The following is a 27,453-nucleotide window of genomic DNA, read 5'->3' as shown; positions in this document are numbered from 1 at the left end:
GCTGCCATCTTATTCACTAAGATGGGTAAAATCTAACTTATTCATTTTAGATGGAGTAGAAAATTATTTTAGTTCCTTCCAAGGACAAAAGTTCAAATAAAGCTCATGTCTGATTTATCTAACTCAAAACCTGATTTGCCCTTTAAACCAACAAAACATTTTCTCTGTCATCAGCTACATTCCTTTATCTATTCGGCAACAGTGATCTAAATAGTATTAACATAACGATTGGAAGAAAACCTATTTCTATTGCACTTGACATCAATTAAACTTTCCCTTAAAACATTACAAATTCAAGGTTCCATTTTACTGCATGCTTCTCAACAATACATTACATCAAAGTAAGGAATAAAATATAGATTTTAAAGGACAAAAGCACATAACAATGAAAGCAACTTCAAAATTTGTGTCTATTATCTGTAAGAATTTGTTGCAGATCTGTTGAATTCTGTCAAACTATTATTTTAGTTAGGGAATATTATGTGAAATCAATATGTTAATAGAAATTCAGTAAGTATATATTTATTTTAGATATCTGTATCAGATTACAGGAGTAATAGGTGGCTGGATAGCATCTCACCAGCTCAATGTCAAATCGAAACATTTAAGTTTTTTATAATATTGCAAATGAACAAATAATTTACAGCTTTTATTGCATAGAATTCAAGTTGCTTTTTAAATATGTATATATTAAGTAAACATTACAAATACCTTGCCTTAAATTCAGTGTGGTAGAAGAGGTCACAGAACCAAAATTTGAGAAATCCAAATGCCTAGTGACTACCTATCTAAAACTTCTTCTGAAGGATGGACTTCAAGAAGGACTTTTCAGAATGTTCTTAGAGCAACTTTAGGTAACGTTTTACCTATGAACCAGGTGGAGTCTGCAAGAATATGACCTCTGGTTTTTGGAATCCTAAAGAGAAGATCTTCTTCCTCTCTTATTTTCTCTTAATTAAGGGTTTGGGGAAAACAGAAGCGCCATCAAATACAATTCAACTTGTTGGCATACAAGGCGTGATGTGGCTGGAGGAAAAGCTTCTGCAAACAGCTCTTCTATCCAATTATTCTATTAATCCCAGTGTCATGTCTCTCTTTGCTTATAGCTACACTATTCTTCCCTCTTGTTCATACATGAATTTCCCATGAAAGCTTCTTTCATTGTGTATTACCATGCAAAATCCTAGTAGGACAAGAAGGTGCAGATGTCTATGGATTTTCTCAATTATCCAGGTCAGGGTTGTCCCAAAGTACTTTTCCAAAAGACAACTGGACTTTCTTGGGGTTTTTTCTTTGAAATTGCTTCACTTGTCATCCAAGAAGCTTCTTCAGAAAGTGGAGACATTAAAATACATTATAGGAAAAGGGTGCTATTTGGTGACAAAAATCAACTGGAGTTTCTGAGATAGTCAGTATTTTTTCCTGCACAGATTAGACAGTGAAGAATAAATCAATAAGTTTAAAATCAAAGTAGGGTTTCAACAAACTGACAGCATTTTTTACTTTGTGAAACTTGTTAATATTTTTGTTAGAATCTCCATCTCCATATGATCAGTGAAACAGAATACTCTATTAAGATCTGAAAAAAATCTCCTTTTCAAGTATGAGTTCTGTATTGATCATACTACAGTATGTTGGACTCATACCTGTCTATTACTACAGTAGTATCATTTCTTTTTGACCATCATACATGCAGGGTTATCTTTGATTTGGCTAAGGAAGCCCCTAAAAAGTTGATACATAGATTTGGACATGGGAAAGAATATTGCTTCTGCAATAAATTATGTCTATTGCTGACCAAGAATGGAGAAGTACAATTCTTTATTTTAAGAAATGATATCCCACCATACTGATCATTAGTATGATTTAATGCAGTATTTTGATTAGAACACAATATTAAACTGCAGACATTCTGTCGTGATTTCTTCATGTGGAGTAGGTAGAATTTCAAATAATCTTTGAATCTTTACTGACACAATAGGATATTTCTAATTTGCTTGCTTACAGCATTTCCTGATGTTACCGAAGAAAATAGAATGTCCATCCCTACTCACATTTAGTGAACTAAAACATTTGCATGGCAATTTATTGATTGTTATTATGTATAGCCGTGTTTGTCAACCTCAGCAATATGTTGACTTCAACTCCCAGAATTTCTCAGGCAGCCAAGTTGAAGTCCACATGTCTTAACATTCCTGAGGTTGAGAAACACAGGTGTATACAGTTTGGATTCGTAAATTTCATATTGATCTATTAGTGGCACCATTTCTAATGGCAGCATCAGTTCTTTGATTTACTGCATCTCTGCTTCCGCTGCATGCTAGAGGAATGGTTTAAGGAGAAAACATATCAAAAACTGAACATCTTTCACTCAAGTTTCTTTCAGTAAGTGCACCAGAACCAAAAAGAGAAGTTTGAACCAATATAGTTCTGCACTTATGAAGGGTTTTAAACAGAAGCTCTGTAGCTACCTCTGGTAGGTGGTTTATTGGTTTTACTGCATATTGCAAAGAGTTGGACTAGGTGATTCTTAACGGGGTTTTTTCTGCAGTTCTGTGATTGGCAGTAGGATAAAAAGGATTTCATCTTACATAGACTCTACAGGCAGATTTTATCCTAGGATTTCGACATTGCATTCCAATAAATGGAGCTGCTACTGATATACAAATGATGTGACCAGAGTTGAATTGAATTGAGAAGAGGGGGAGAGGAGAGGAAAGAAAATAAGGAAAGGAAGGGGGGAAAAACAATGGGGAAGGAAAGGAAAGAATGTCACTTTTATTATCTGTATTTTCAGTAAGCAGGCTCCTTATAGAGTCTCACGTAAAATCCTTTTTTATTTTTAAATTCTGGGTATTTTCTATTTATTCCACTCCCACCTCATTTTGTCTTTATATTTTGCCCTTACATCTTTTCCATTTTCTTATGACAGTGGATGGGAGGTGGACAGCATGGAGTAAATGGTCTACCTGTGGAACAGAATGTACCCACTGGCGCAGGAGGGGCTGCACCGCACCAGCACCCAAGAACGGCGGCAGAGACTGTGAGGGCCTTGTCTTGCAGTCCAAGAACTGCACAGATGGGCTGTGTATGCAGAGTAAGTGAAAGTACCCTAATGCTGCTTTGTTGACATTGCCATTTGGGATGGACAGACAGAGTGAAACCACTTTAGAGCTCTAGGCTGCTCTTGATATTTGAAGAAAGAAACAATTCATGTAACTCTGCACTGGAACAAATTCAAATGAAATTCTCCATAGCAGAGGAATAAACTCACCTTTAAAAGGTTTGGCATAGCTTGGCAAAAACAAGTCATCCCCTGTGCTCTTCTAATCCCTTTTTCGATGTGTTTGGATTATAGCTTCCTGCTAGTTTGAGCATGGAAGGAATTGACCTTCAGATGTCCCTCAAAATTCCAACAGAATTAGTATAGTCGGTAGTTCGTGTTGGGTCGTGACATCTAAAGCCCTCCGTTTATTGGTTTACTCAGCCTGGCATTTAAGCTAGGAGATATGTTTTTATGAGGAGCAAAATATCCTCTTTATCTTGTTCTTGACTGTAGTTGGCACCTGACCAAAAAAAAGTATTAGCTGTATTATGAATAGGGGTCTCTGTTGCTTTGCATGTGTTCATTCATAAGTCCACATTATCATTTTTCTCATTGCTCTGTACCTTAGTTTAAAAATGATGGAAAACATAAACATATATATATTTCTACTGAGTGTTTTTATTTGTTCTGGTCGCTGATCTAAGACTGTAATAATAAATTGTTTTATTAGTATTATTAGTATTAATATTATTATATTTATTTCACACATTAGTTTGTGATGGAAATCAGGATAACAATCCTTTAGATAGAAAAGATACCAAATTTCATTGCAAAAGAGTTAGTTTCTGCTTGAACATATAAGTGCATATGGATTTTTAAAGGGAAGATCATGATTATGTTATTATAGTCTTGTTAAGTTTTTTCTTCTTAATTAATTTTGTCTTTACCTAAAATACTGGGGAATCAACAACAGTAAATATAGAATTTGAAAACATGCACGCAGTTGCATTTGGTGATTCTGTGTATTTCCCTGGAAAGCACTTGAATAAAATTGTATTTATTTTACTCGTTAATGATATTTGCAGGCTAGCCGCTTGAGTAACTCTGAGAAACGTGCAGATTACAAACGTAAAAATCAATAACAATCAAAACTAAAGGCAAGAGAAAATGGAGAAAAAAACAAATTCTGTAACATGAAAACCACCATGTAATGAGCTCACAGCATTCCTTAGTTCAATGTCTGGGGAAAGAGTCATTTCGGAAAGAAATTAGGGTTTGAACTGTTCAGCTGTCTTGGAGTATTCTGTTTCAAAGGGCAAATACTGAAGCATGCCATCTCTGACACCCAAATATGGGACCTGTAGCATGCAAACTCTTATCAGATCTTATAGGATAGACAAAACCATGGGAGAAAGGTGTTACTTTAAATAACAAGGCCGTTTTAGACTCTGTATATCAGGGGTGTCAAACTCGATTTCATTGCGGGCCGAATCAGGGTTGTGTTTGACCTTGGGGGGGGACGCTGGGGTGGACGTGGTATTCTTCAAGACAAGTGGTTAACTAAAGAGAGGCTATTCTTTTCATCACAGAATGCAATTCTGCCTAGAGACAAAATAAACACTGCCTTTAATGCATAGCATGCTGAGACTTTTTTCCTGAATAAGAAACCAAAAGTCCCCATTGAAGCAAATGAAGGGGTCTTTTCTGCTTGCAGAATAAAGCACCAGCCTACTTCATCTCCCATGGGTTCCCCAAACAAAGTTCGCTAAATATTGTACATTAAAAGTAATATGTAATTTGCCACCCTGCATGCATTATTATTAGATTAATCAAAGGCAAACTACAGCTAGATTATAATCTTGAGCTAAGCAATGGTTTGTTTAATGCCATAATGTTCACATGTAACAAGAAGCCATACATATCAGCATGACTAGCTGATTGCGAATGTATCTAATTATTTATTATTCCACCTAGTAATTATACTACGGGGTACTAAATATGCTAAGTTTTCTTACAAACAACGTTTTTTCACTGGTGGCGATGGCCTATTAATATCAATGGTCCATTGATATGATGATAAACAAAGAACTTTAATGAATCAGGCTTCTTGTACCTTCCTCCTTCTTTTTCCCTTCAAGAAACTTTCTTACAAGTACTATTGGCCATAATGTGATCACCGCAATTTACACACATACACACACCATTTTTAACAGCATGCAGTTGTTAAAAGACTCTGCAAGAATGTAAGTTATAACCTTTCGTATAATTTACATGAGCAGAACAAGGAATTTAGATTTGTTTGGCTGATCATAAGGAACATCTAACTCCTATCAAATAAAGTCAAATCAAGAGAAAGAAATAGTGTACTTTGTTCCTCCAGCTGGTCTGACCTAGGCTGACCTAGGCTTCTCCAAAGCATGAAGCTGACTCCTCATCCCAATAAAACCCCTTTTATTTAATTTAAAGTGAATTCCTCTTCAACAAAGTCCCAGCCAACAGTCTTTCAAGAGATTTCACAACTACAGACCTTTATCAGGCTTGGAGAGTTGCCAGGCCGATATCTTTCAAATGCCACTCTGTAGCAGACAATACTTGGCAAGAAGTCAGGAACAGATCTTCACCCTAATGAATTGAACTAATTATCTCCTGCAAACTCCACTCTCCTTTTGCTCCTCTTTATTCCCTATGGGAGGGACCATTCACCGTCCACCTGTGGCTTTACTCCTGAGTCGACCCTTGTTCCTTAGCTGTTCCCTTCTCCTGGCAGCTCTGTGCATGTTCCTCCCTAACCTCCTCACTGTCTGAGTCTGTCACCAGCTCCGCTGGCCACAGATGGGCCACAACACCAGCTTCATCAAATATCTTTCCTAAACCTGCCTCTTTTCTGCAATTGTTACTCTTATCATTGGCTATCTTGACTAATTCAAACAGACACTTAAACCATTCATTTTAAGTATGAACCATGTTGTTTCAAAGTTTTAAAAGTTTACATCCTAGATTGCCCTTCTCAATTAGAGAATAATGCAGTCATTTATGGTTAGCCCCTCTGCTGGATTTAGAAACCCATATTAGAGCATCTCAGGGGACTTGTCAATGTCAGTTTAAATACATCCAATAGAAGAAAGCTCAGAGCTTTCTACTGTTCCATCATGCTGAGAAGTTCTTCCAATTGTGCAACTAGTAAAGATAATCTTGGTTTAAGATAACCTTGTATATGAGGTGCAGTGGTTAGAATGCAATACTGCAGACTATATCTGCTGACGGTCAGCTGCTAGTAATTTGGCAGATCAAATCTCAAGGTTGAGTCAGCCTTCCACTCTTCCAAGGTCGGTAAAATGAGGACCCAAATTGTTGGGGGCAATATGCTGACTCTGTAAACTGCTTAGAAAGGACTGTGAACCACTGTGAAGCAGTATATGAATCTAAGTATTATTGCTATTGTATGCATAGGCATTAAAATGCCTATTTTAACATGGTATCAAACCATATATTTTTCCTCAGGTTCCAGTTACATTCAAATTAATGTATGCAATGCCAGCGTTCATGTAGAATTAAATCAGAGTCCAAGGCAAAACGATCCTTAAAGTTCCAATTTAATAAAGCAGACATCTTAGCACATCTGTGTTCATCCCAATTCTAGAAATTACATCAGAATTCCACCCAGTTAAAAGTTCATGATCTTGTCCCCACACCCACAATCCATCACATGGTCCAATCTTCTTCTTCCATGCTGGCATCTCCATCCAGCTGCTTTTGGTCAGGTGTAAAAGTGCGGAGACAAAAGATGACCTTGGTCTTCTAGAAAAGAATGATAACAATACATTCCACAATCCTACTCCTGTCTATTTCCCCCCTCCCATCAACTATACTAATGAAACAGCATAATGAAATACGAGAAAGTGTGGCAGGCCAAAATTCTAAAAGGAATATAATTGCAGGCCTGACATGCTACTTGTGAGTTTGCTCAAGATCATCTATGATTAATGTAGTTCAGATACAAAAAATGTTCATACTACTTGCTGGATGTAACTTATTAGATGTTCATATTAATCTGAATTCTATACTTGTATTGAAGGAAACAGGACAGGAAGTAGTCAGAATGACTAGGTGTCTCTAAAAACCAGCACTGTATGGATCCTGCCAACTCCTAGTATCTCTTCTCCAGTCCTTTTCCATTCTTCTCTTATTTACCGTTGCTACCTTCCACACCATCTGAATTGCAGTGATGGCAACAGTTGCTTATCTCTATTCTGACAGCCCTTTTATGTCTGTGTAACCATTACTGAGGAAATAGCGTAAGTGATCATATCATCATCCAAGCCACTTTAAATGAACTGGCAAAAGAATCACCAAACAGTCACATCTTTCCTGCAATCAATTGCACCTTTCTTGCAAAATCAACAAGAAGGGCTGCTATTTAAGCAAGATATCCTAGCAAATCTTGGTCACATTTACAAATATTTTCTTTGCACTTTATTATTCACTACAGTTATATTACTCAGGCAATCAATAAGCTCCTTCATACATCTATCCCTATTCCTGTGTAAAATAGCAGTCTGAGCTGGTATTGATTTCTCTTCGTATAAATACTACGGAGCTTTCCTTTTCTCCTCTCCATTGGTTGTAATTACTGTATTTTTCACCCAAAGCTGTAGTTTCTGCTTACTGCTAACTGTGGTATTTCTGGTGCAACTGGGCTGTCACATTTATTCAGACTAATGATCTTGCCCATACACTGGCTCTCTCTCATTCTGTAGTTAGTATTTCCCCCCTAATGTGAAAGGATGAATAGTCAATAAGCCAATTCCTTCACAGAGACTGAATTAGAAAACTAGCTATAGTGCCATTACTAGAGGAGGCCGCATAAGTAGACAGCAACATTAAAGTGAAACCTTTGCAATTATTTAATTGTTATAATGGATTTAAGTAGACTTTGCCCAATACGTATGTTGACCAACAAATTAAAAAGTATTCAGTTGCCATCCAGAAGAATTTATTTTACAATGCACTTCTTTTTTTTCTTTTTCTTTTTTTTTTGCAAATAATACCAGGGTATCAATGCAGTATAGCTCAATAAAAAGAGCTAGTTGTAAAAGGGCTAGATGGATTTTCTTAGGGTAAAGTTTAATGAATATAACATATTAAATTACATTTATACCAATATTGATGTCAGAGATAAAAAAAATGGTAGCTGAAATATTTAGGACTAACTAGAAACAAAATAACAACAAATTTTATTCAGAGAAGGAGTAACTCATCTTTCTCTAACCTTTTTATCCAATGGCTATCAGTTGTAGTTTTTCACCCCTTCTGTCCCTGCCAGGTTTTTTCATTGATTTCAATCAGCCACCACTTTCCAGGGTCTACTTTCCCTCAGTTTCCTAACGCAGATTTTAACAAACTTCATGACAACCCAGATTCCAGCCACCACCCATGGTTTTTTTCAGTTCTGCCCCTGCCAAGAGTCCAAAGGCATGGCCTCTGTTGGAGTAGCCCTTTGATGCTAACCTTGCCAGCAGCAACTTCAATATCCCAAACAATGATTCTTTTAAGCCTTATCACAAGAAACTGAAGCAGGCCAAGGGCTAACAGATTAACAGAGTTGGAAAGGGACCTTCTAGTCCAACTCCCGCTCAAGAAGGAGACCCTACATCATTTCTGACAAATGGCACTCCAGTCTCTTCTTGAAAGCCTCCAGTGATTGAGGTTGTGCAACTTATGAAGACAAGCTGTTCCATTGGTTGTTCTCACTGTCAGAAAATTTCTCCTTATTTCTAAGTTAAATCTCTCCTTGATCAGTTTCCATCCATTATTTGTTGCCTGGCCTTTAGGTGTTTTGGAAAATAGATTGTTCCCTTCCTCTCTGTGATAGTCCCTCAAATATTGGAACACTGCTATCATGTCAAGCCTGGTCCTTCTCTTCACTAGACTAGCCAGGCCCAGTTCCTGTAACCATTCTTCATATGTTTTAGCCTCCAGTTACCTAATTATCTTTGTTGATCTTCTCTGCACTCTTCCTGGAGTCCCAACATCTTTGTTATCGTGTGGTGACTAAAACTAGATGCAGTATTCTAGGTGTGGTCTTACTAAGGCTTTATAGAGTGGAATAGTACCTCACTCGATCTTGATTGAGTCCTTCTGTTAATGCAGTTTAGGATTGCCTCAGGTTTTTTGGCTGCTGCCACACATTGTTGGCTCATATTTAATTGGTTGTCCACTAAGACTCCAAATCCCTCTTACAGTTACTGCTATTTAGCCTGGTTTTACTCAGTCTATACTTTTGGTTCTTCCTGCCCAAGTTCAAGACTTTTCTCTACACTGAATTTAAGGGAGAAAGAAAGAGAAAGAAAGAAGGAAGGAAACTCACTTTATTGCTGGGAGAGTCAGCAAAGGAGAAAAACAAATGCTGTCACTTTAAATCAGAACTGAGCATGGCTGAAAGAAAGAAAAACAGCACAGCAATTTAGGGCTAGAAGACTACTCAGAGGTCATCTAGTCCAACCCCCTGCTGCAGCAGGAAACCTTACATTGTCTGGATTATTTTGATGCCTAACAGAGAGGATAATTGCCACAAAGGAAAAGGAGTTTACTAGACAAGACTGTCATGCAGAGGAAGGCAGAGATAGTCCTTGACTTATGACTAAAACTGAGACCAAAATTTTGGTTGCTAAGTAAGAGTGTTGTTAAGTGGGCTTCACCACATTTTACCCAATCCATGACATCTCCTGGTGAGTGACATCAAATTGGCCATGCCTATCCAACCACATGACCTCCAAGCCATGCCCACAAAATAGGCCACGCCCATAGAATAGGTAGTTTTGGAACCCACCCCTGGTATGTACAGGTCTTGGCTGCTCATGAGGATGAGCCACGGTGGCGCAGTGGTTAGAATGCAGTACAGCAGGCTACGTCTGCTGACTACCAGCTGCTACAAATTTGGCAGTTCAAATCTCACCAGGCTCAAGGTTGACTCAGCGCTCCATCCTTCCATGGTGGGTAAAATGAGGACCCCGATTGTTGGGGGAAATATGCTGACTCTGTAAACTGCTGAGAGAGGACTTTAAAGCATTGTTAAGCGATATATAAGCCTTAGTGCTATTGCTATTGCATTTGTTTTACCTGAAAAGTCCATTCATGTTGCAACTTCTAGATCTTGTCCATTTCCAAGTTGCCCGAGTCAGCGGTCATAGGTCTTCTTTTCTCTTTCATCTTCATCTTTTGTGCTTAATGACTATTCTTAAAGCTCTCTGTGAGTCTTGTGACTGGATGGAGATTTGAACAAAGATTTAACCCTATTTGATGAGATGTTAATATCCTACTGGCATTTCAAAAAGGGCATTTCATTCTCTTCCCAAATGACTTTTAATTAAAGGCTGCTCAACAAACTTGTCTTTCATTTTCCTTTATAGTCTTAACCTATTCATCTCGCTTTTGGAATCCTTGAACTTTTTTTTTTCTTTTGAACATACACATTGCCTTAATATCCGGTCTGTGGTCAATCACGAAGCATCAAAGCTGATCACTATTGAAAAGCAACCATATTATGCATATGCTGTTCTGACCTAGGCTTCCCAAAAGCATAAAGCAAACTCATGGCTCCGACAAAAACCCCTGTTTTAATTTACGGTGTATTCTGCTCATCCGCATACAGCAAAGTCTTTCAAGGGAGGATTTACAGCCACAGACCTTATCTGGCATAGAGCTGCCAGGCAAATATCTGCAAAACTTGGCAAGGAGCCTTGGAGAGACACGAGCCCATTAAGTGAACTAATTGTCTCCTGCAAAATTCCACTCCCCTTTTGCTCCTCTTTTATTTCCTCTAGGAAGGGCCATTCATCATCCACCTGTGGCCTTACTCCCAAGTCAACCCCTGTTCTTTAGCTGTTCCCTTCGTCTGGCAATCCTGCACATGCACACACTGGGAACAGGCTCCAGCTGTTCGTCTGCCTCACTGATGTCTGAAGGCAGCTGATAACTGGCATATAGCTCTGGTCCCCTCTCTGCCTGCGACACAGAGCCTCATCAGAGCCTTTTCCAGACTCCAAGACTGGCCCATATTCCTCCCCAAATTCCTCACTACCCGAATCTGCTGCCAGCACCGCTGGCTGCTGGTGGGCCACAACATATGCATGTTTTGCATTTCTCCAAAGATAAATGTATCATTCCTTAATCAAGAGAAAGGTTTAAAAATAATAGTAATATTTAGTTTGACAGAGTAGTGGTGGGGGGAGATTTATTTCCTGTTATATGATTACTTCAAAAGACAATGTATACCTAACTATGTGCATTTTTTAATTTGTCTCTAAAGTGTGGAATGTCATTTGTACTGCTTGAAAGGCATGAGTCACTTAAGCTTACCCCTCAGAAAAAAGCCAGTATAGATGAGTAAATAGCTGGAGAATCTCCTGGGTCTCATATTCCAAGGTGATCTCTCATCCTATGGTTGGCAATAATTAGCTATTCAGAAAGAAGATAAATGTATGTGATTTATTGCTGGAATATCTAGTGTCAGCACTGACCTGTGGCATCATTAGTGCAAACTAAAGTCTTTCTGATTGATGGTGATTATGTGCCTTCAAGTCAGTGTTGACTCTTAGTGATCACATAAATAGATAGATTTCCTCTAGGAGGCTCTGTTCTCGGCCTGGACCTTCAGGTCTTCCAATGGTTCACCCACTCCTTGTATAATTGAATTTATCCCACTAGCTGGGGGAAAAAGTTGTGATATGTCACGTGACGATGACGTGATGATGCGAGTTTGACACCCCTGCCTTAGTGTTTTCCAGAAATTGCTCTTTCGTGACTAAAGTTATCCTGATTATTATTATGCAAACCTTATGATGCTTTGCAATCATGTTTTAAAGTTCATGTACTTTAAATTTAAAGATCGATACAAGGGTATTTTTTTAAAGTACACATTTAGCTAAGCAGATGGTGATAATTTCTAATATGCTCTATTTATTATTTATTTAGAGACGCGGTGGCTTAATGGCTAAGACATTGAATTTGTTGATCAGAAAGTTCGGCAGTTCGAATCCGTAGTGCCGAGTGAACTCCCGTTACTTGTCCCAGCTTCTGCCAACCTAGCAGTTCGAAAGCATGTAAAAATGCAAGTAGAAAAATAGGAACCATCTTTGGTGGGAAGGTAACAGCATTCCGTGCACCTTCAGCGTTTAGTCATGCCAGCCATATGACCATGGAGATGTCTTCAGATAGTGCTGGCTCTTCGGCTTTGAAACTGAGATGAGCACTGCCCCCTAGAGTCAGGAATGAATATCACATATGCACGAGGGGAACCTTCACCTTTGCCTACTATTTATTTATTTTTTCATATATTTTTAATCACCCATTTCCCTTCCCGGTTCTGTAGATACCCTGGCTGTATGAATTAGACTCGGGAGCAAACTGGCATCCATGCTGTCATGCAGTTAGTTGATTACTTCATTATCAAAGGTATTAAATGTGCCCTTCTTTTGAGTACCCAGTATGGCTCATGTAGCCACATTCTGCACCCATTGAAATTTCTGGATACTTTTCCAGATGTTTCTGGATACTTTTCCATTCTACTTGGGAAGTAGAATCCTTTGCCTTTTATTCATAGAATCATAGGATTGGAAGGAATCTTAGAGGTCTTCTAATCAAGAGGAAAGAAGCTCTTCCATTGATTAATAGTTCTTACTGTCAGGAAATTTGTCCTTAGTTACAAGTTGGATCTCTCTTTGATGAGCTTCCACAAATTAATTCTTTTCCTACCCTCAGATGCTTTGAAGAAGAAGTCACCCTTTCTTCTCTGTGAGAGCCCTTCAAGTATCAGAAGACATCTATCATGCCACCCCTAAAACCTTCTCTTCATTAGGCTAGCCATACCTAGTTCCCTTAACCATTCATTGTACAATTATGCCTGCAGACCTCTTATAATCTTTGTTGCTCTTCTTTGCACTTTTTCTAGGACCGGGATGGCAAACCTATGGCACGCATGTCACAGGTGGCACGCGAAGCCATTTGTCAGGGCATGCGAGGCATTGCCCTGTCAGCTGGCCAGTGCACATGGGCGTGTTGGCCAGCTGAGTTCAGCCTTTTTTAAAGCCAGTTTTCACTCTCCCCAGGCTCCAGAGGCTTTATAGGAGCCTGGGGAGGGCGAAAAGTGCCTCCCTCCTGGAGGTCCTCTGGAGGCTTCCAGTTTGCTCATAGCGTTGTTTTTTCCCCTGAAGGTCTCTGAAGCCTCTGGAGGGCCTCCGTGGGGGGGAGGCTTTTTTCACCCTCCCCAGGTTCCTATAAAGCCTCTGAAGCCTGGGGAGGGCAAAGAAAGCATGCAAACAATGGGGAGGGGAGCACCTCTCATGCACGCATGTGCACTGGGGGGGGTGTCGCACGTTGCATTATGGGTGCAGCACGCTCCCCCCCTTATGTCACACGAGCCAAAAAAGGTTCGCCATCACTGTTCTAGGACCTCAGCATCATTTTTTTTTGTATCTTGGTGATGAGGATTGGATTCAGTATTCCTAGCAGGCCTCAATAGTGCAGTATAAAGTGGTAATATCACATTTTGAGATGATGATGATGCTATCCCTCTGTTGAGACAACCTAGTATTGCATTAGCTTTTTTAGCAACTGCAGCATACTGCTAGCTCACATTAAATGGTGGCCCACTAGGACACCTAGATCCAGTGGTGGGATTCAAATAATTTAACAACCGGTTCTCTGCCCTGATGACCAGCTGGGTAGGCGGGGATCAGTGGTCATGTGACTGGGTGGGCATGGCCAACTCAGCGTTACTCAGGCCGATGGGCACTTCACCTTAGCTGTTACAATGTAACAAGGGTTAACTGGAGAGGCAGCTTCTGTAAGCAGGGTAATAAAGATTAGGCTAGAAACAATATCAGAATGCTTCTTTACAGGATTAGCTCTGTAAAGGGGGGGGGAACAAAATGAGATTTCTTCCAACAACCGGTTCTCCGAACTGCTTAGAAAGTTAAGAACCGGTTCTCCTGAATAGGTGCGAGCTGGCTGAATCCCACCACTGCCTAGATCACTCTCAACAGTATTAGTACTGCTGAGTCAAGGTACCTTCCATTCTGTACTTGTGCATTTGGTTTTTCTGCCTAAGTACAGGATTTACTTTTCTCTCCACTAACTGCATCTTGTTGGATAGGGTCAAAGGATCAAGCCTGTCAAACTCCTTCTCAATATTGAGCCTGCCCTGGAAAGTGCTAGCAATCCTCCCTCCTCCCCCAACTTGGCATCATCTGCAGATTTGATGAATTCCCCTTCTACCCACTCATCTAGTTCATTTAGAAAGTTGAAGAGCACCAGGCCCAAGCGGTATTCCCCTGCATGTTTTCCTCTACAGGGATGTAATTCCATTGAAGACTCCATGCTGAGTGATAATGGTACTATCTCATTTTGTTCTATCTTACCAAAAAGTAGGCTATGGTCTACTTTATCAAATGCCTTACTGAAGCCTAAGTACAGTATATTATATCCACCACATTTTCCTGATCCACTAATTTAGTCACTTTATCAAAGAAGGTTTGTGTGGCATGATCTGTTTTTCACAAACTCACACTGGTTTCCAGTAATCACCTAGCTCATTTCTAAATGCTCATTGCTTGATTAACTTTTCCAGGATTTTGCCAAGCTATTGATGTCAAGCTGATAGGTCTGCAATTTACTGCAACCATCTGGATCTTATTTCAAAAGTTGGAGAATGGCAGACTTTAGCAATTGGGACCTCCAAGGATTGGCTTTTGATAAGGAATCGGAAAATAAAAACTCAAATATGTTTTAAATCTATCTATAATTTAAGAAAAAAAATATAAATGATATTTGAAGTCCTAACAAAGCTTTTCAAGTTTATCTCTGTCCCACTTTTTCTTCCTTGAAACTGTAAGATTTTAAATAATTTCATTTAAATAATTTAATCCATTAATTTAAATGCAGTGAGGTAAAGTAAGCATTGTACCGATAACACTATAACTACTCTAGTAGTAAAGATACAAGAAGTTGAAGAAAAAAACATTACAGAATCCATGGGAAATGTGTTGCTTCTTTTTTTTAAAAAAAAACCACTTGAGGCTTTTTAAATTACATTTTTTCTCAAGTCAAGTTACTGACTTGTAACTCAGCAGCTCAAGTCTCAGAGCAACAATGCTCAGAAATTATTATGGAGTCAAATTAAGCAGCAGCTTTTTATATATTTACCTGAGGTTTTTTTAATGTGATAGTGTTATCAGAAGAACCCCAGGTACTTACCATGCAGTAGTGCTGAGACCATAAGTAAAATAGATCAAGGAAAAAGAACAAATCCCCGCTTTCCTCTGCTCTTGCTTTGAAGCGCAGAGAAAAGTCATTTTTCTGTTATTACAGGTACTAATCTCACCAGACTTGCCTCATTATCTGAGGAAAATGCCCTTCCTTGTTATGTAAAGATCAGATAGGGAAGCAGAAGAGGGGGAAACACAGCTTTTGAAATTCTCATGTTTGTGCAAAATAATTGTCAACTGTCAATCATGTGTATCCTCACAATATTTTCTTTGCTGGTCCAAATCTCTTTAAATACCGTAGGAAAAATTATTTTTGATATGTGACAAATTCTTAAAACCAGTCCCTGTTCTCCAAGGTGTATATGTGCAGAAACAGCAATGAAGAGAATCAAGTTTGTTAAGTTACTTTCTTCCCAGAACAGTTAATAAAAAGAGGCAATAACTGTCTTAGTTGCTGGGGCTTAGGACATGTTGTTTCTTCAGTCCCATGGAGGTACAAAAAATCAGGTTTGTGCTTATCAGCAGCAATTTAAATTTTGGTGTGATCTTCAATCTGTCAGCTAAAATGATTTTAGATATCCGTATCACATAACTTCTTATGTCTTCCAAGTTCTATCTGTTGCATCTACATGCGGGGGGGGGGGCGGGGGGAATCACCCAAGCACATATGTGATTTGAGATTTTGAGATTTTATTAATATTTGTAGGCCGCCCTTTTCCCTGAGGGGACTCAGGGCGGCTCACATAAAATCAGGGGAGGGGAAAACGAACATTGACAAAGAGACATATAGTAAAATAGTCAGCAACATACATTCATCATTCGGGAGGGGCGGCTATCCTTGTCCCCAGGCCTGACGGGCTAGCCAGTTCTTAAGGGCTATGCGGAAGGAGAAGTCTACTTCTATATGTAGAAGTCTTCTGGGCATAGGTGATTTATCAGTAGCAATATTGATACTAGGATCCCCTGCAGTAATACATATTCATTATGTCACCTCCTTCGTACTCCCCAGCCTTTTTTTACCCACTTCATTATTTTTTTAGAAGAAAAAAAGGAAAATGAATACTATTAATTCAAGAAAAGAGAGTACCCCCAAAAAACCACAAAGGTATCCTTAGAAAACAAAAATGTTTGTTTGCTACCGATCAGTGCTTTGGTTTAAAACGGGCAAAGAAAAACTGCTTATGTAGCAATAGCAATAGTAGTTAGACTTATATACCGCTTCATAGGTCTTTCAGCCCTCTCTAAGCGTTTTACAGAGTCAGCATATTGCCCCCAACAACAATCCGGGTCCTCATTTTACCCACCTCGGAAGGATGGAAGGCTGAGTCAACCCTTAGCCGGTGAGATTTGAACAGCCGAACTGCAGAACTGTCAGTCAGCTGAGGTAGCCTGCAGTGCTGCATTTAACCACTGCGCCATCTCGGCTCTTAATAGAGACCATCTTAAACATAACCAATTGCCCATTGTGGACAATGGCTTCACTTAACAAGCCCTTTGTTTGCTTAATGACCACCGCAAAAGAGTGTAAAATCATGTCGGATGACTTGTTTATGACCATAATTCTGGACTCAATTACAATAATAAATCCAGGACTACCTGTAGCTATACCTTGAATTTGTGCATGGCTTGGAGGCTTCCCAGAATGGATTTATTTGTTGTCTTTATTCAGGAAGTTGACTTTCGGAGTATGAGAAAAGTGACTTATCTGGATGTACTATCAAAGCAAACCATAGCAACTCAGGATTGAAGCAGCAGTTCTGTAAATCCAGCATAGCAATGTAACATTAGTTTAGCAATTCTTGTAATGAGAGATGGGCTAACTGTGATTGTCCTTGGCATACTCTTGAGCAAGACAGCATTTCTCAGCTGAGCTGCAAAAGAGAGAAAAAGAAAAGAATGAGTGTCTGAGGCAACACATGCCAATGCCAATATCAGTGGTATAACAAACAAAATTGGTGAACCGAAAAATACATAGTTAGAAGCATTTCATAATGTAAGTATATTAGAATAGGCGCTGGATATTTCCAAATGCTGTCAGCTGAAATCAACTTTTTATTAAGGAGCAGGCCATGCAGATTCTCAGAATGATGTACGGTGTTTTCTAATGCTCATTTAATTTCAGCAATTCATAGGTTTCTCCCACCTTCCTTTTATTTTGTTAAAAAGAAAGTTGTGCATCTCTTTAAGCTTATTGTAATTAATGTAAGATACCACAACATGTGTCATTGTTTTACATACTGATGTTGAAATCCATTTGCAAGAAGCCACATTTATAGAAAGGTCTGTGTAGGTTGAGGCCTTGGAGAAGCATATCCTGTCTTTCCAAGTGCTACTTGTAGAGCAGGGCTGACAAACTCACACACCACGCGCCAGATGTGTCACGCACTGGTCACGCCCATCCTGGTTCAGCGAAGGAGAAAAAGGTTGTGATACCTCTGTGGTAGAGCAACGTTAGAGCATCAGCAACTACATATGCAGCAGAATTCCCTTGCTTAATGTGTATCGTGTCCCTAGTTTATGAAGATAACTTCAAAAACGGTCTTGCTCTACTTGGTCAAGAGAAATTGAGAACTTGAAAGTAAAATTGTTATGAATTGTGCTTTCCTTATTGAAAATCATGCTAAAGCATGGAAATTGTGAAAGTTGTTGGTAATCATACTTTGAACTATGTGGGCCTTGAAGATAATAGACCCATGCTGTAGGGATCCTGTAACAAGGTGGATAAACTTGGTTGCCATTTCTCTATATCAGTGTAGCCTACCTTGATTGAAAAACCTTTTTTTAGTCATCAAATACTAAATGATATTATATTGAAATTTGTGTTATGGCTTTTCAATAGTTCTCCTCTGTTTTGAAAGTGTCTTCTGTTTTTCAATCTCATTCTCATGGTATTTTAAAATGTCTTCAAAATTTAATTGCTGATAGGCCTGGAATGCAATATTTTAGAAGGAAAAAAAATCCAACATTTTAGGTTTTTTGGTTCCTTTTTTTTAAAAGTAAGCCAGCTTTCCCCCCAGCTGTTTCCTTGATTCTGAACATGCTTACTTAGAAGTAAAATTTCCACTCATCACAGTGGGGATTTGGTTCCAGCTAAATGTTTCTCCGTTGGCATAAACCAAAAAACAAAAATCAACTTTTTTTTTCTTCACTGCACAGCCTCAGAGCAAATTGCTCAAAGAAGAAAAAAATAGATTGCTTGAGAATTGCATTATCACTAAAAATCAGGGGAAAGTCGCTTTTCTTTCTATTTGTTTCTTGTAGGGGGAAAAATTGTGTTATGGTTTTGTCAATATTACACAAAGCTTCAAAATCTGAAATAAATTACTTTATGATGTCAAGGTTCCTATTGATTTTCTAATGATCTCAAATGGAACACATGCCTTTTCCAACTCTCTGGCAAATTGCTTGCTCCCCGGAGAACAGAATTGGATTTCTATTAAAGGGAAGGTTAAAAAGCATTCCCCTAAAATCTAAGGGAAAAGGAAGAGTGAAGGGAATGATGCTTTTCCATGGGTTGAACACTTGGTAAATGGATATTTAACCTTTGACCGTTGAAGGCAAGGCTCTTGCAGTTCTATTAGACCAGCAGCTTAGCTTCTATAATTAAATAAAAAACTATTTAGAGCTTTGCTGAATATATCCTGGGAATTAAGGCATATGGCAGGAATTGGGAGGAAGAAGACTTTCCATATGCTAATGATCCTTGATGTCTGAAATAAATTAGATCCATTAGAGTTTATGCTCAATAAAAGAAAGACTTTAAGCACTCCAAAGTTAGTGACTCGAGACCATTTTTTGGCTTTGAAATTCAATCTGTCTACTTATTAATTCTGAGTAAGACTATTGAGCAGACAGGAGATGCAAAATTATAATAGTGTGCAGAATCTGAATTCTAAAATGCCATGAGGTTTTGTTTTTTCTTTTCCTTCCTTTTCCCCCCCTTTTCCATTCCTTTTGTTTTATTTTTAAATTAAAGCATTTGGGTGCAATTGTGTGCATGTGTGAATGTGTGTGTTTAAAAGCTCCCTGTGTTAATTTGATTTTATTCCCATTTTTTTTTTCTTTTAAAGGTTTCATTTACCCTATTTCAACTGAACAGAGAACCCAGAATGAATATGGATTTTCTTGTAAGTGTTGCTTGATAATGTGAGCTTGGATTCTGATTAGCTGATCCAAGAGTTACTTTCCACTAGGTTGTATATCCATTGGGGAAGAGAGATTCAACTTCTCCAGAGTTATGTTTTGCTTGTTTAAGGCAGAGTCCACACTTGGAGAACAAATTTAGGGAAGGAAGATAAAAGAAAATCAAAGAAACCAATTAAGATTCCAGCAAAGCATGGAACAATTGCAACTTTTAAATTGGATTAAAGAGGATAAAACAATGAGAGAGAATGGTTCCCTTGGTGATTTTTCCTCACACTTTTTTTTCCATTAAATCCATTTATGAAAGATAAAATAAAATAGTAGCATTTTCAAATGCACCTTTTGAGTTCCATTAGGCAGAATATATTGAACCTAATGTCCTTTGGTCATCTATCGGTATTCATCTATGCTACCCTGTTTCCCCAGAAATAAGATCTCCCCAGATATTAAGCCCAATTGGGCTTTTGAGCGCCTGGTCTCTGGTTGCTTGCTGAGACCGGAGGGGTAAAGGGGAGGGTGAAACATCTACCACACTACGCACACGCCCTTACCTAATGGCTGCTCCCGCAACCCTAGCCACCGCGCTCCTGTCATGCTAATGGCCGCTGCAAAAATAGCGGCAGGCCCAGCGATGCACCTTATATCCCACTCCTTACCTACCGCCATATATTCCTGCGGCTGAACAGTGCTTTGTTTGAAAAGCATCTGGCTGACAAGCGGCTGTGTTGCGTTACCACATAGCACAACACAGCAGCAGCCATGAGGTGACACTTGCCGCCTCCTGCACCTCAAAAATAATAAGACCTTCCCAAAAGTAAGGCCAAGCGGTTATTTCAGGGGTCAAAAGAAAATAAGACCCTGTCTTATTTTGGGGGAAACACGGTATTAGGAGTTAAAGAAAACCAAAACCAAGCATTTTTAGAACATGATATTTTCTTTTAAGAAGATATTGCCTATGTACATAATGAATCCAAAAGCTTACTATTTAAGCATATCAGTACATTTAAATATTGTAATATTGGTCTATTTAAACATAAATAAAGTATTTTCTGTTCATGAAAAAGTTTGCATCATATTTATGTCACATAGGGAGGGGTTTGGGGGGGAAAGACTTACTGAGGGAAGCAAAGGGGTGGCCTGTTATATTACAGTGGGTTTAGTGAAAGGATGTACTACAAGCATGTAAGTGAAAAGATCACCAAAGCTGGTCTGATTCCTACAGCAGAACCATAAAAAATTCTACCTTGCTATTATTGTTTTTGCAGTTTGCTCATCTGCATTGTGAAAATCAATAAACTGGGAAATTTAGAGGGTAAATATTTAGATATTTAGAATAAATGAAGGACAAACTATGAACACAGTAAGTGGATGATGAGTATATTCAGTGTCACCTCACAAGTGTTGCAGACATTATCATTCTGGCCTACCTTATAGCACTGTATTTGGGAATAGTGAGGACTCTAACATCCAATAAAGCCAGTATGGTGTAGTAGTTAAGATGCTGGATTATAATGAGATCTATCAGACAGACCTGGCTTCTAATCCAGCCTTATTAATGGAAAATTGGAAACTTTTGAGACAGTCAGTTGCATTCAGTCCAAACGTAGATAAAAGAGTTTGTTGGATAAAACGAAGGGTTATTCCATAGACATTGTCTGGAGCTGTGGGCGAAAAGACACAATACCCACCTAATGAATTCAAGGATAACTATATGCTTGTTGAAGTTCTACCCAGTCTTTCAATACAAGCCAATTTAAATCAAACCAAACATAAAGCTTGAAAGGCAGCTCACAATCCAACTAAAATAACTCCAACGAACAAGCAACTTCACAAAACCACAATTCTAAAATGAAAACAACAGAACAATAAGAGTAGATACACACACACAAACACACACACACACACACATGTTTACAAACCAGTTTGAGTTCAGTTGCATTTTAAGAGACTGGAAGAAAAGAAGAATTATGCCCGATGCTTTACATTTAAGCTTAACTTTAAATTAAAGACATTCAAATGACGACAATGTTTCAGGGCAATCAAAGAACCCACCACTGGTCACCGGTCACTTCCTTTGGAAGAATAGGCTCCAGGGAAGGAGGCTGATAATGCATGAAATAGAATAGAATTCTTTATTGGCCAAGTGTCATTGGACACACAAGGAATTTGTCTTTGGTGCATATGCTCTCATAAGGAGAATAAAAATACATTCATCAAGAATAAAAAAATATGACACTTAGTGATAGTCACGGTTACTAATAAGCTATCAAATCGTATTGGAAACAAATAAAACAATATAAATTGAAAGATACAAGCAACATGGTTACAGTCATAAGTGGGAGGAGATAGAGGCTAGAAAGGAAGAAATATATTCATATGGCAAAAATGCAAGTCCTCAAATATTAGTGAGCTTAGACGGTTTTGGTTCCTTTTTCATCCTTCATCTCAGTACATTCCAGCAAGCTATCCAAGGCATGTTGAGGTATCAGCTTGTTCTGTTGCTGTTAATTGTTGTTTTTTTCTTGAAAGTTGTCTAAAGCAGAGGCTGTTTGGATTTTCATGTCAGACCATGTTGGAAACAGGAGGAACAAATCTGATTTGGACAGCTGCCGTAGGCTCTCTGACAGATTGCAGACTTCTCGAATTCTGTCAGCATGCATAAAACAGCGATGTTCACACACACACACACACACACACACACACACACAAATAGAAAATATGATTTTTTTAACCTCCCAAAAAATCAGTGATGTATTAGAAACAGGTTTTGAATTTTCTGACATGATGATACTTTCCTCCAGGTTTTAACGCACCACTAATGTTTTCAATAGTCACCCATAGCCTAAGAGCAAAATTGCATATTTGGGACTTAAAAAAAATAGATTCCCCTCAGCTTGTCTAGGGGGGCATGTCAATAATATGTACTGTATTTTTTGGAGTATAAGACATACCCTTCTCCCTCAAAAAAGAGGGTGAAAATCTGGGTGCGTCTTATACACTAAATACAGCACTTTTGACCTCCCGAAACCCTGCCCCCTTTGCAAAAATGGCTGTTCACAGCCTTTAGGAGGCTTGTAGAGTGCTCCTTGGGGGGCTGGGGAGGACAAAAATGAGCGAAAAACAGGCCGTTTTTCACTCAGGTTTGGGGGCCCCTCAGCCCCCATGAGCATTCTGCAAGCCTCCTAAAAGCTATGCCTGCATTTTTTTGACAAAAACAGGCCCATTTTTGCGAAAAACAGGCTGTTTTGGGGAGATTTGCAGAGTGCAAAAACTTTTTTTTTTAATTTGTTACTTCAAAATCTTTGTGCATCTTATACTCCAGTGGGTCTTATACTCTGAAAAATATGGTAGATATTTAACATTTCTTTAAGCAAAGTATAAGCAGCCACTCCAACTTATACATACATACAGATGTGCATACTGATCGACAGAGACTCAGGTAAATAAAATACACATGCACATTTGAAAAGCATTAACATACAGTTACTTCTATGTCTCCATATTATGGAGCTCCGGCCTCAAAGTATTTTCTTTAAGAAGTAGGCAGGCTGTCTATCAGATATGTCACCATTTCCCATTTATTTTATTTTCAGATTTGTTTACTTTTAAAAGTAAAGCTTTGGTATGCCAAAAAGAAATATAGCCTCTTTTATTAACAGGTGCCCCACTGAATAAATTAGCACTGAAAACAGTGCTAAATGGCTCTTTTGATTAAATTTGCCTTGACAGTCTAGTTACAAATAATGTGTTATTTTGCTTGCTTCCAAGAAAAAAAAAATACATAAAGAGTAAGAAAACAGTTATGACTAATGCCTCAGATATTTTTTCCTCCTTCCAAAATCATGTGGCAGAGCATTCAATTTAAAATTAACTTGCAAAACTATAATAAACACCTATAGGAACTGATAGAAGTATGTGGAACAATTACCATATTTTTCAGAGTATAAGATGCACTAAAGTATAAGACGCACAAAGGTTTTGAAGAGGCTTTAAAAAAAAAGTTATGCACTCTGCAAACCTCCCAAAAACGGACCTGTCATTTTTTTTTAAAGAGGGGCATGAATAGCCTTTAGAAGGCTTGTAGAGTGCTCCTAGGGGCTGGGGGGAGCAAAATTGAGCAAAAAACAGTCCATTTTTCACACATTTTGCCCTCCCCAGCCCCCAGGATCTCTCTAAAAGCCTCCTAAAAGCTATACACAGCCATTTTTGTGAAGGGGGAGGGGTTTCGGGAGGTAAAAATGCTATATTCAGTGTATAAGATGCACCCAGATTTTCAGCTTCTTTTCTGAGGAAAAAAGATGCGTCTTATACTCTGAAAAATACTGTAATATGTTCTCTACCTTTGTGTCCCAATTTATTTATTTTTCTTTTTGGTTCCCCCCTCCCCTCCTAGCTGCTCCTGATTCGGATGATGTCGCTCTCTACGTTGGCATTGTGATAGCCGTGATTGTGTGCTTGGCTATTTCCGTAACTGTTGCATTATTCATCTACCGGAAGAACCATCGAGACTTCGAGTCAGATATTATAGATTCCTCAGCACTAAATGGTGGATTTCAGCCTGTAAATATAAAAGCTGCCAGACAAGGTTTGTTTCCAGTCACTATTAACAAAATTTAAACAGAAGCTACAAGACAGGGTTCGTTTCTTTGTTTCCAGTCACTATTAACAAAATTTAGAGATATGCCATAAAGCAGATTTCTCCAACTGAATACCTTGTAGATAAATTTATCTAGAAAACTTGATCTATAAGAACTAATGTCATTTGGCCCCCTTCTTCATCCTCCTTTAAAAATCATTACCTTTTCTTCCCTCTGACCCAATCTAAATCTTTGATCAGGGATATTTCATTAATTATATAGCCTGTATAGCCGTGATGGTGAACCTATGGCACGTGTGCCCAAAGTGAAACATGGAACCATGTTGCCTGGCATGCATGGCATTGCCCATTCCACTTTCAGGTTTCTGGCGCACATTCCCACGCGACAATCAGCTGCCTTCATGCATGCGGCAGTGCCAGAAATTGCAAGAACTGGTCTTTCATTTTCCAGCATGAGCATGCATGCTGGCCAGCTGATCGTCACATGCATACGCGCTAGTCACCGGAAGACTAGCTGGCTGGTGTGCATGCCCACGCTGGAAAACAGAAGTTCAATTAAGGGAGGTAAAATTTGAACTTAGGGATTTTGGCATACCATTCTCAGTTTTGCAATACGCTTGACTTCTAATAAACTATACCTTTTTCAACAAATGGAATCAAGGATTGTATCTAATTAGAAGTTTAAGCTGTGACATGTGTGACATCTAGCTTGTAATCACATCTACTGCAGATAAACACAATAGACTGACTGGAAGGGACATGTTGGGGGCCCCATCAGATTTCAATTTCATGAACTTTTGAAGAAAGGAACCTTCATATCATAGAACTTCAATTGTGCCTATTTCTATAACATGTACAGCCTAACAACTATCTTTTATACAAAGAAGCAAGAGAGAACTTGATCCTGAACTTAGATTGCTCTTGTATTGATTGCATTAGTTGGAAAATCTTTCTACTCGCAGTCTACTTGCTTCTCAAGTTCTTGAAATTTTCTAGAATCCATTCTCAGGAGAATCCCACTGCTAAAATACAAGTGAACGCTTAGTCCTGTAGCAATTTTTAGCCCACAGATGTAAGCATGCTCCAATTTAAAAACCCCAAGTACTCTGCCATGTAGGTGATTATTTGTGCTTGTCAGACTAATGAGCACTATAACAGGATGCTTCCTATATTGTATGGTATAAGGTTGACAAGGCTGTCCTCCATCTGGATTAAACTTCTACAAAATATTTTCCACTTTTCAAAGACTCAGGATATAGTACTTTTCGCATCTTTTCCCAGCCCTATCAGCCTCCTGGGGATTTCTTTTCATTGGCTAGATCTTAAGCCTTTACAATCTCCGACATTTGTTTCCTGCCATGCTGACATTGCAATAGCTTTCTTGTCTCTTCCCAACATTTCTGTCAATTTTGTTGATCACTTTGCTGGTCTGCAACTGCTGTGCAAAGTCAAAAGTTATTCTGCCAAAGCTCTTGGAATCTTTGCTGCCCTTTCTGGAAAAAGTCTTACTTTGAGACATCTCCAGAACTGCAGGTTAATATACTGTATCTATCATAAATTATTAGAGGTAGTTCAAATGCTTAAGCTGCTTCTATTACATAGCCCTGTTCCCTTCCATCCTATTTTAGGAACATTTAACCATGTTCTTCACCCATAAGCAGATATCATCTGGAAAAACATCAGGCTCTCACCTGCAAAAGTGAATCTTCATATGTGAAATGCCTTAGTATGACTGTACAAATTATCGCTCACATAATTTTGGCTGCATGCAGCAGCTTAATATTTTGAAACATTTTTAGATTTCTGCAGCCAAACCTATACCTCAGTCATGATTTAGTGAAGCCTTTCCTGACTAATAAGGGACACGGTGGCTCAGTGGCTAAGATGTTGAGCTTGTCGATCAGAATGGTCGGCAGTTCAGCGGTTTGAATCCCTAGCGCCATGTAACAGAGTGAGCTCCCATTACTTGTCCCAGCTTCTGCCAACCTAGCAGTTCGAAAGCATGTAAAAATGCAAGTAGAAAAATAGGGCCCACCTTTGGTGGGAAGGTAACAGCGTTCCGTGTGCCTTTGGCATTTAGTCAGGGTGGCCACATGACCACAGAGATGTCTTCGGACAGCGCTGGCTCTTCAACTTTGAAATGGAGATAGCACTGCTCCCTAGAGTCGGGAACAACTAGCACATATCTGCGAGGGGAACCTTTATCTTTTCCTGACTAATACTGTGTTTCCCCAAAAATAAGACAGGGTCTTATTTTCTTTTGACCCCTGAAATGAGTGCTTGGCCTTATTTTTGGGAGGTATTATTTTTGAGGTGCAAGAGATGGTGAGCATGGCCATCTTATGTCTGCTGCTGTGTTGCAATATATTTTCAGGGAGTGCTTATTTTAGCACATGCTCTCAAAAGCCCGATTGGGCTTATTATCAGGGGAAGTCTTATTTTCAGGGAAACAGGGTAGAAATTACTTTTTATCGGTGGTTTATGATCACATTATTTGTTTTAAACAGCATATGTTCAAAGTTGCCCTAGAAGGCCAAGTTGACTATGAAGCTCTGAGGGTTTTATTTATATCAAATCCAGAGAGGGCCTGTTGGGGATCCTGTTGTTGTTAAGGCCGTAGCCTCTTGATTTCAATGTTGTATTTCTTCTTCTTTCAAACAGATCTCCTAGCGGTTCCCCCTGACCTTACTTCTGCAGCAGCTATGTATAGGGGCCCGGTCTATGCCTTGCATGACGTCTCTGATAAAATCCCAATGACCAACTCGCCAATCCTGGATCCATTGCCCAGCTTGAAGATCAAAGTTTACAATAATTCGGGTGCAGTCACACCCCAGGATGAGCTGTCGGATTTTTCATCCAAACTCTCTCCACAGATTACTCAATCCCTACTGGATAATGAAGCATTAAACATGAAGAACCAGAGCCTTGCGCAGCAAACCGATCCATCATGCACTGCTTTTGGGACCTTCAATTCTCTTGGAGGTCATCTGATTGTACCTAATTCAGGTAAATTATTATTTCCAGCCATTCGCTTTTAAATAACATTTCTCGTGTAGTTCCAGAGTTGTTGGAGGTTGTTGGTTTTTTCCCCCTCTAGCAAAGGTTTGGGTCATTATTGAAAGCTGTATCCTACATTTAAATCAGAGAAAATATTTTTCTCCCATTAGATTTTACTTGGCTATTATACAAATTCTTCTCACTAACTTCTAACTTCTTCTGAAGGAGAAAAATGCAGAAATCTGAGTCATTGCCATCAGATAGAGACCTCTACGTCAACTTATTTGAAGTAGGATGTTCAGCCCTTTGGCTTTTTTTTTCTTTCATGTATCACAATTAAAAAAAGAAGGAAGAGGGAGAAAACCTTGAAGTTCAAGGCAAAAAGAGTTCCGTTGTCACTTGACATA

General features: G+C 38.9%; 1 protein-coding gene across 1 annotated transcript in view; it reads left to right on the top strand.

The window, feature by feature from the left end:
• UNC5C (unc-5 netrin receptor C) overlaps window positions 1–27,453 on the top strand; it is a 348,175-nt gene that overhangs the window by 273,161 nt on the left and 47,561 nt on the right. The window contains exons 7-10 of the mRNA XM_087724118.1: window positions 2,933–3,097; window positions 19,380–19,436; window positions 23,846–24,037; window positions 26,711–27,055. Coding sequence (XP_087580244.1) covers window positions 2,933–3,097; window positions 19,380–19,436; window positions 23,846–24,037; window positions 26,711–27,055 — 759 coding nt within the window. The remainder of the gene's footprint in view (window positions 1–2,932; window positions 3,098–19,379; window positions 19,437–23,845; window positions 24,038–26,710; window positions 27,056–27,453) is intronic.

Source organism: Thamnophis sirtalis, unplaced genomic scaffold, assembly GCF_051295495.1.
Source record: "Thamnophis sirtalis isolate CommonGarterSnake01/CBP01778 unplaced genomic scaffold, rThaSir2_p1.2 scaffold_10, whole genome shotgun sequence".
In the NCBI taxonomy this organism is placed as follows: domain Eukaryota; kingdom Metazoa; phylum Chordata; class Lepidosauria; order Squamata; family Natricidae; genus Thamnophis; species Thamnophis sirtalis.
Note: the sequence above shows the minus strand (reverse complement) of the source record. Positions and strands in the feature narration are given on the sequence as shown.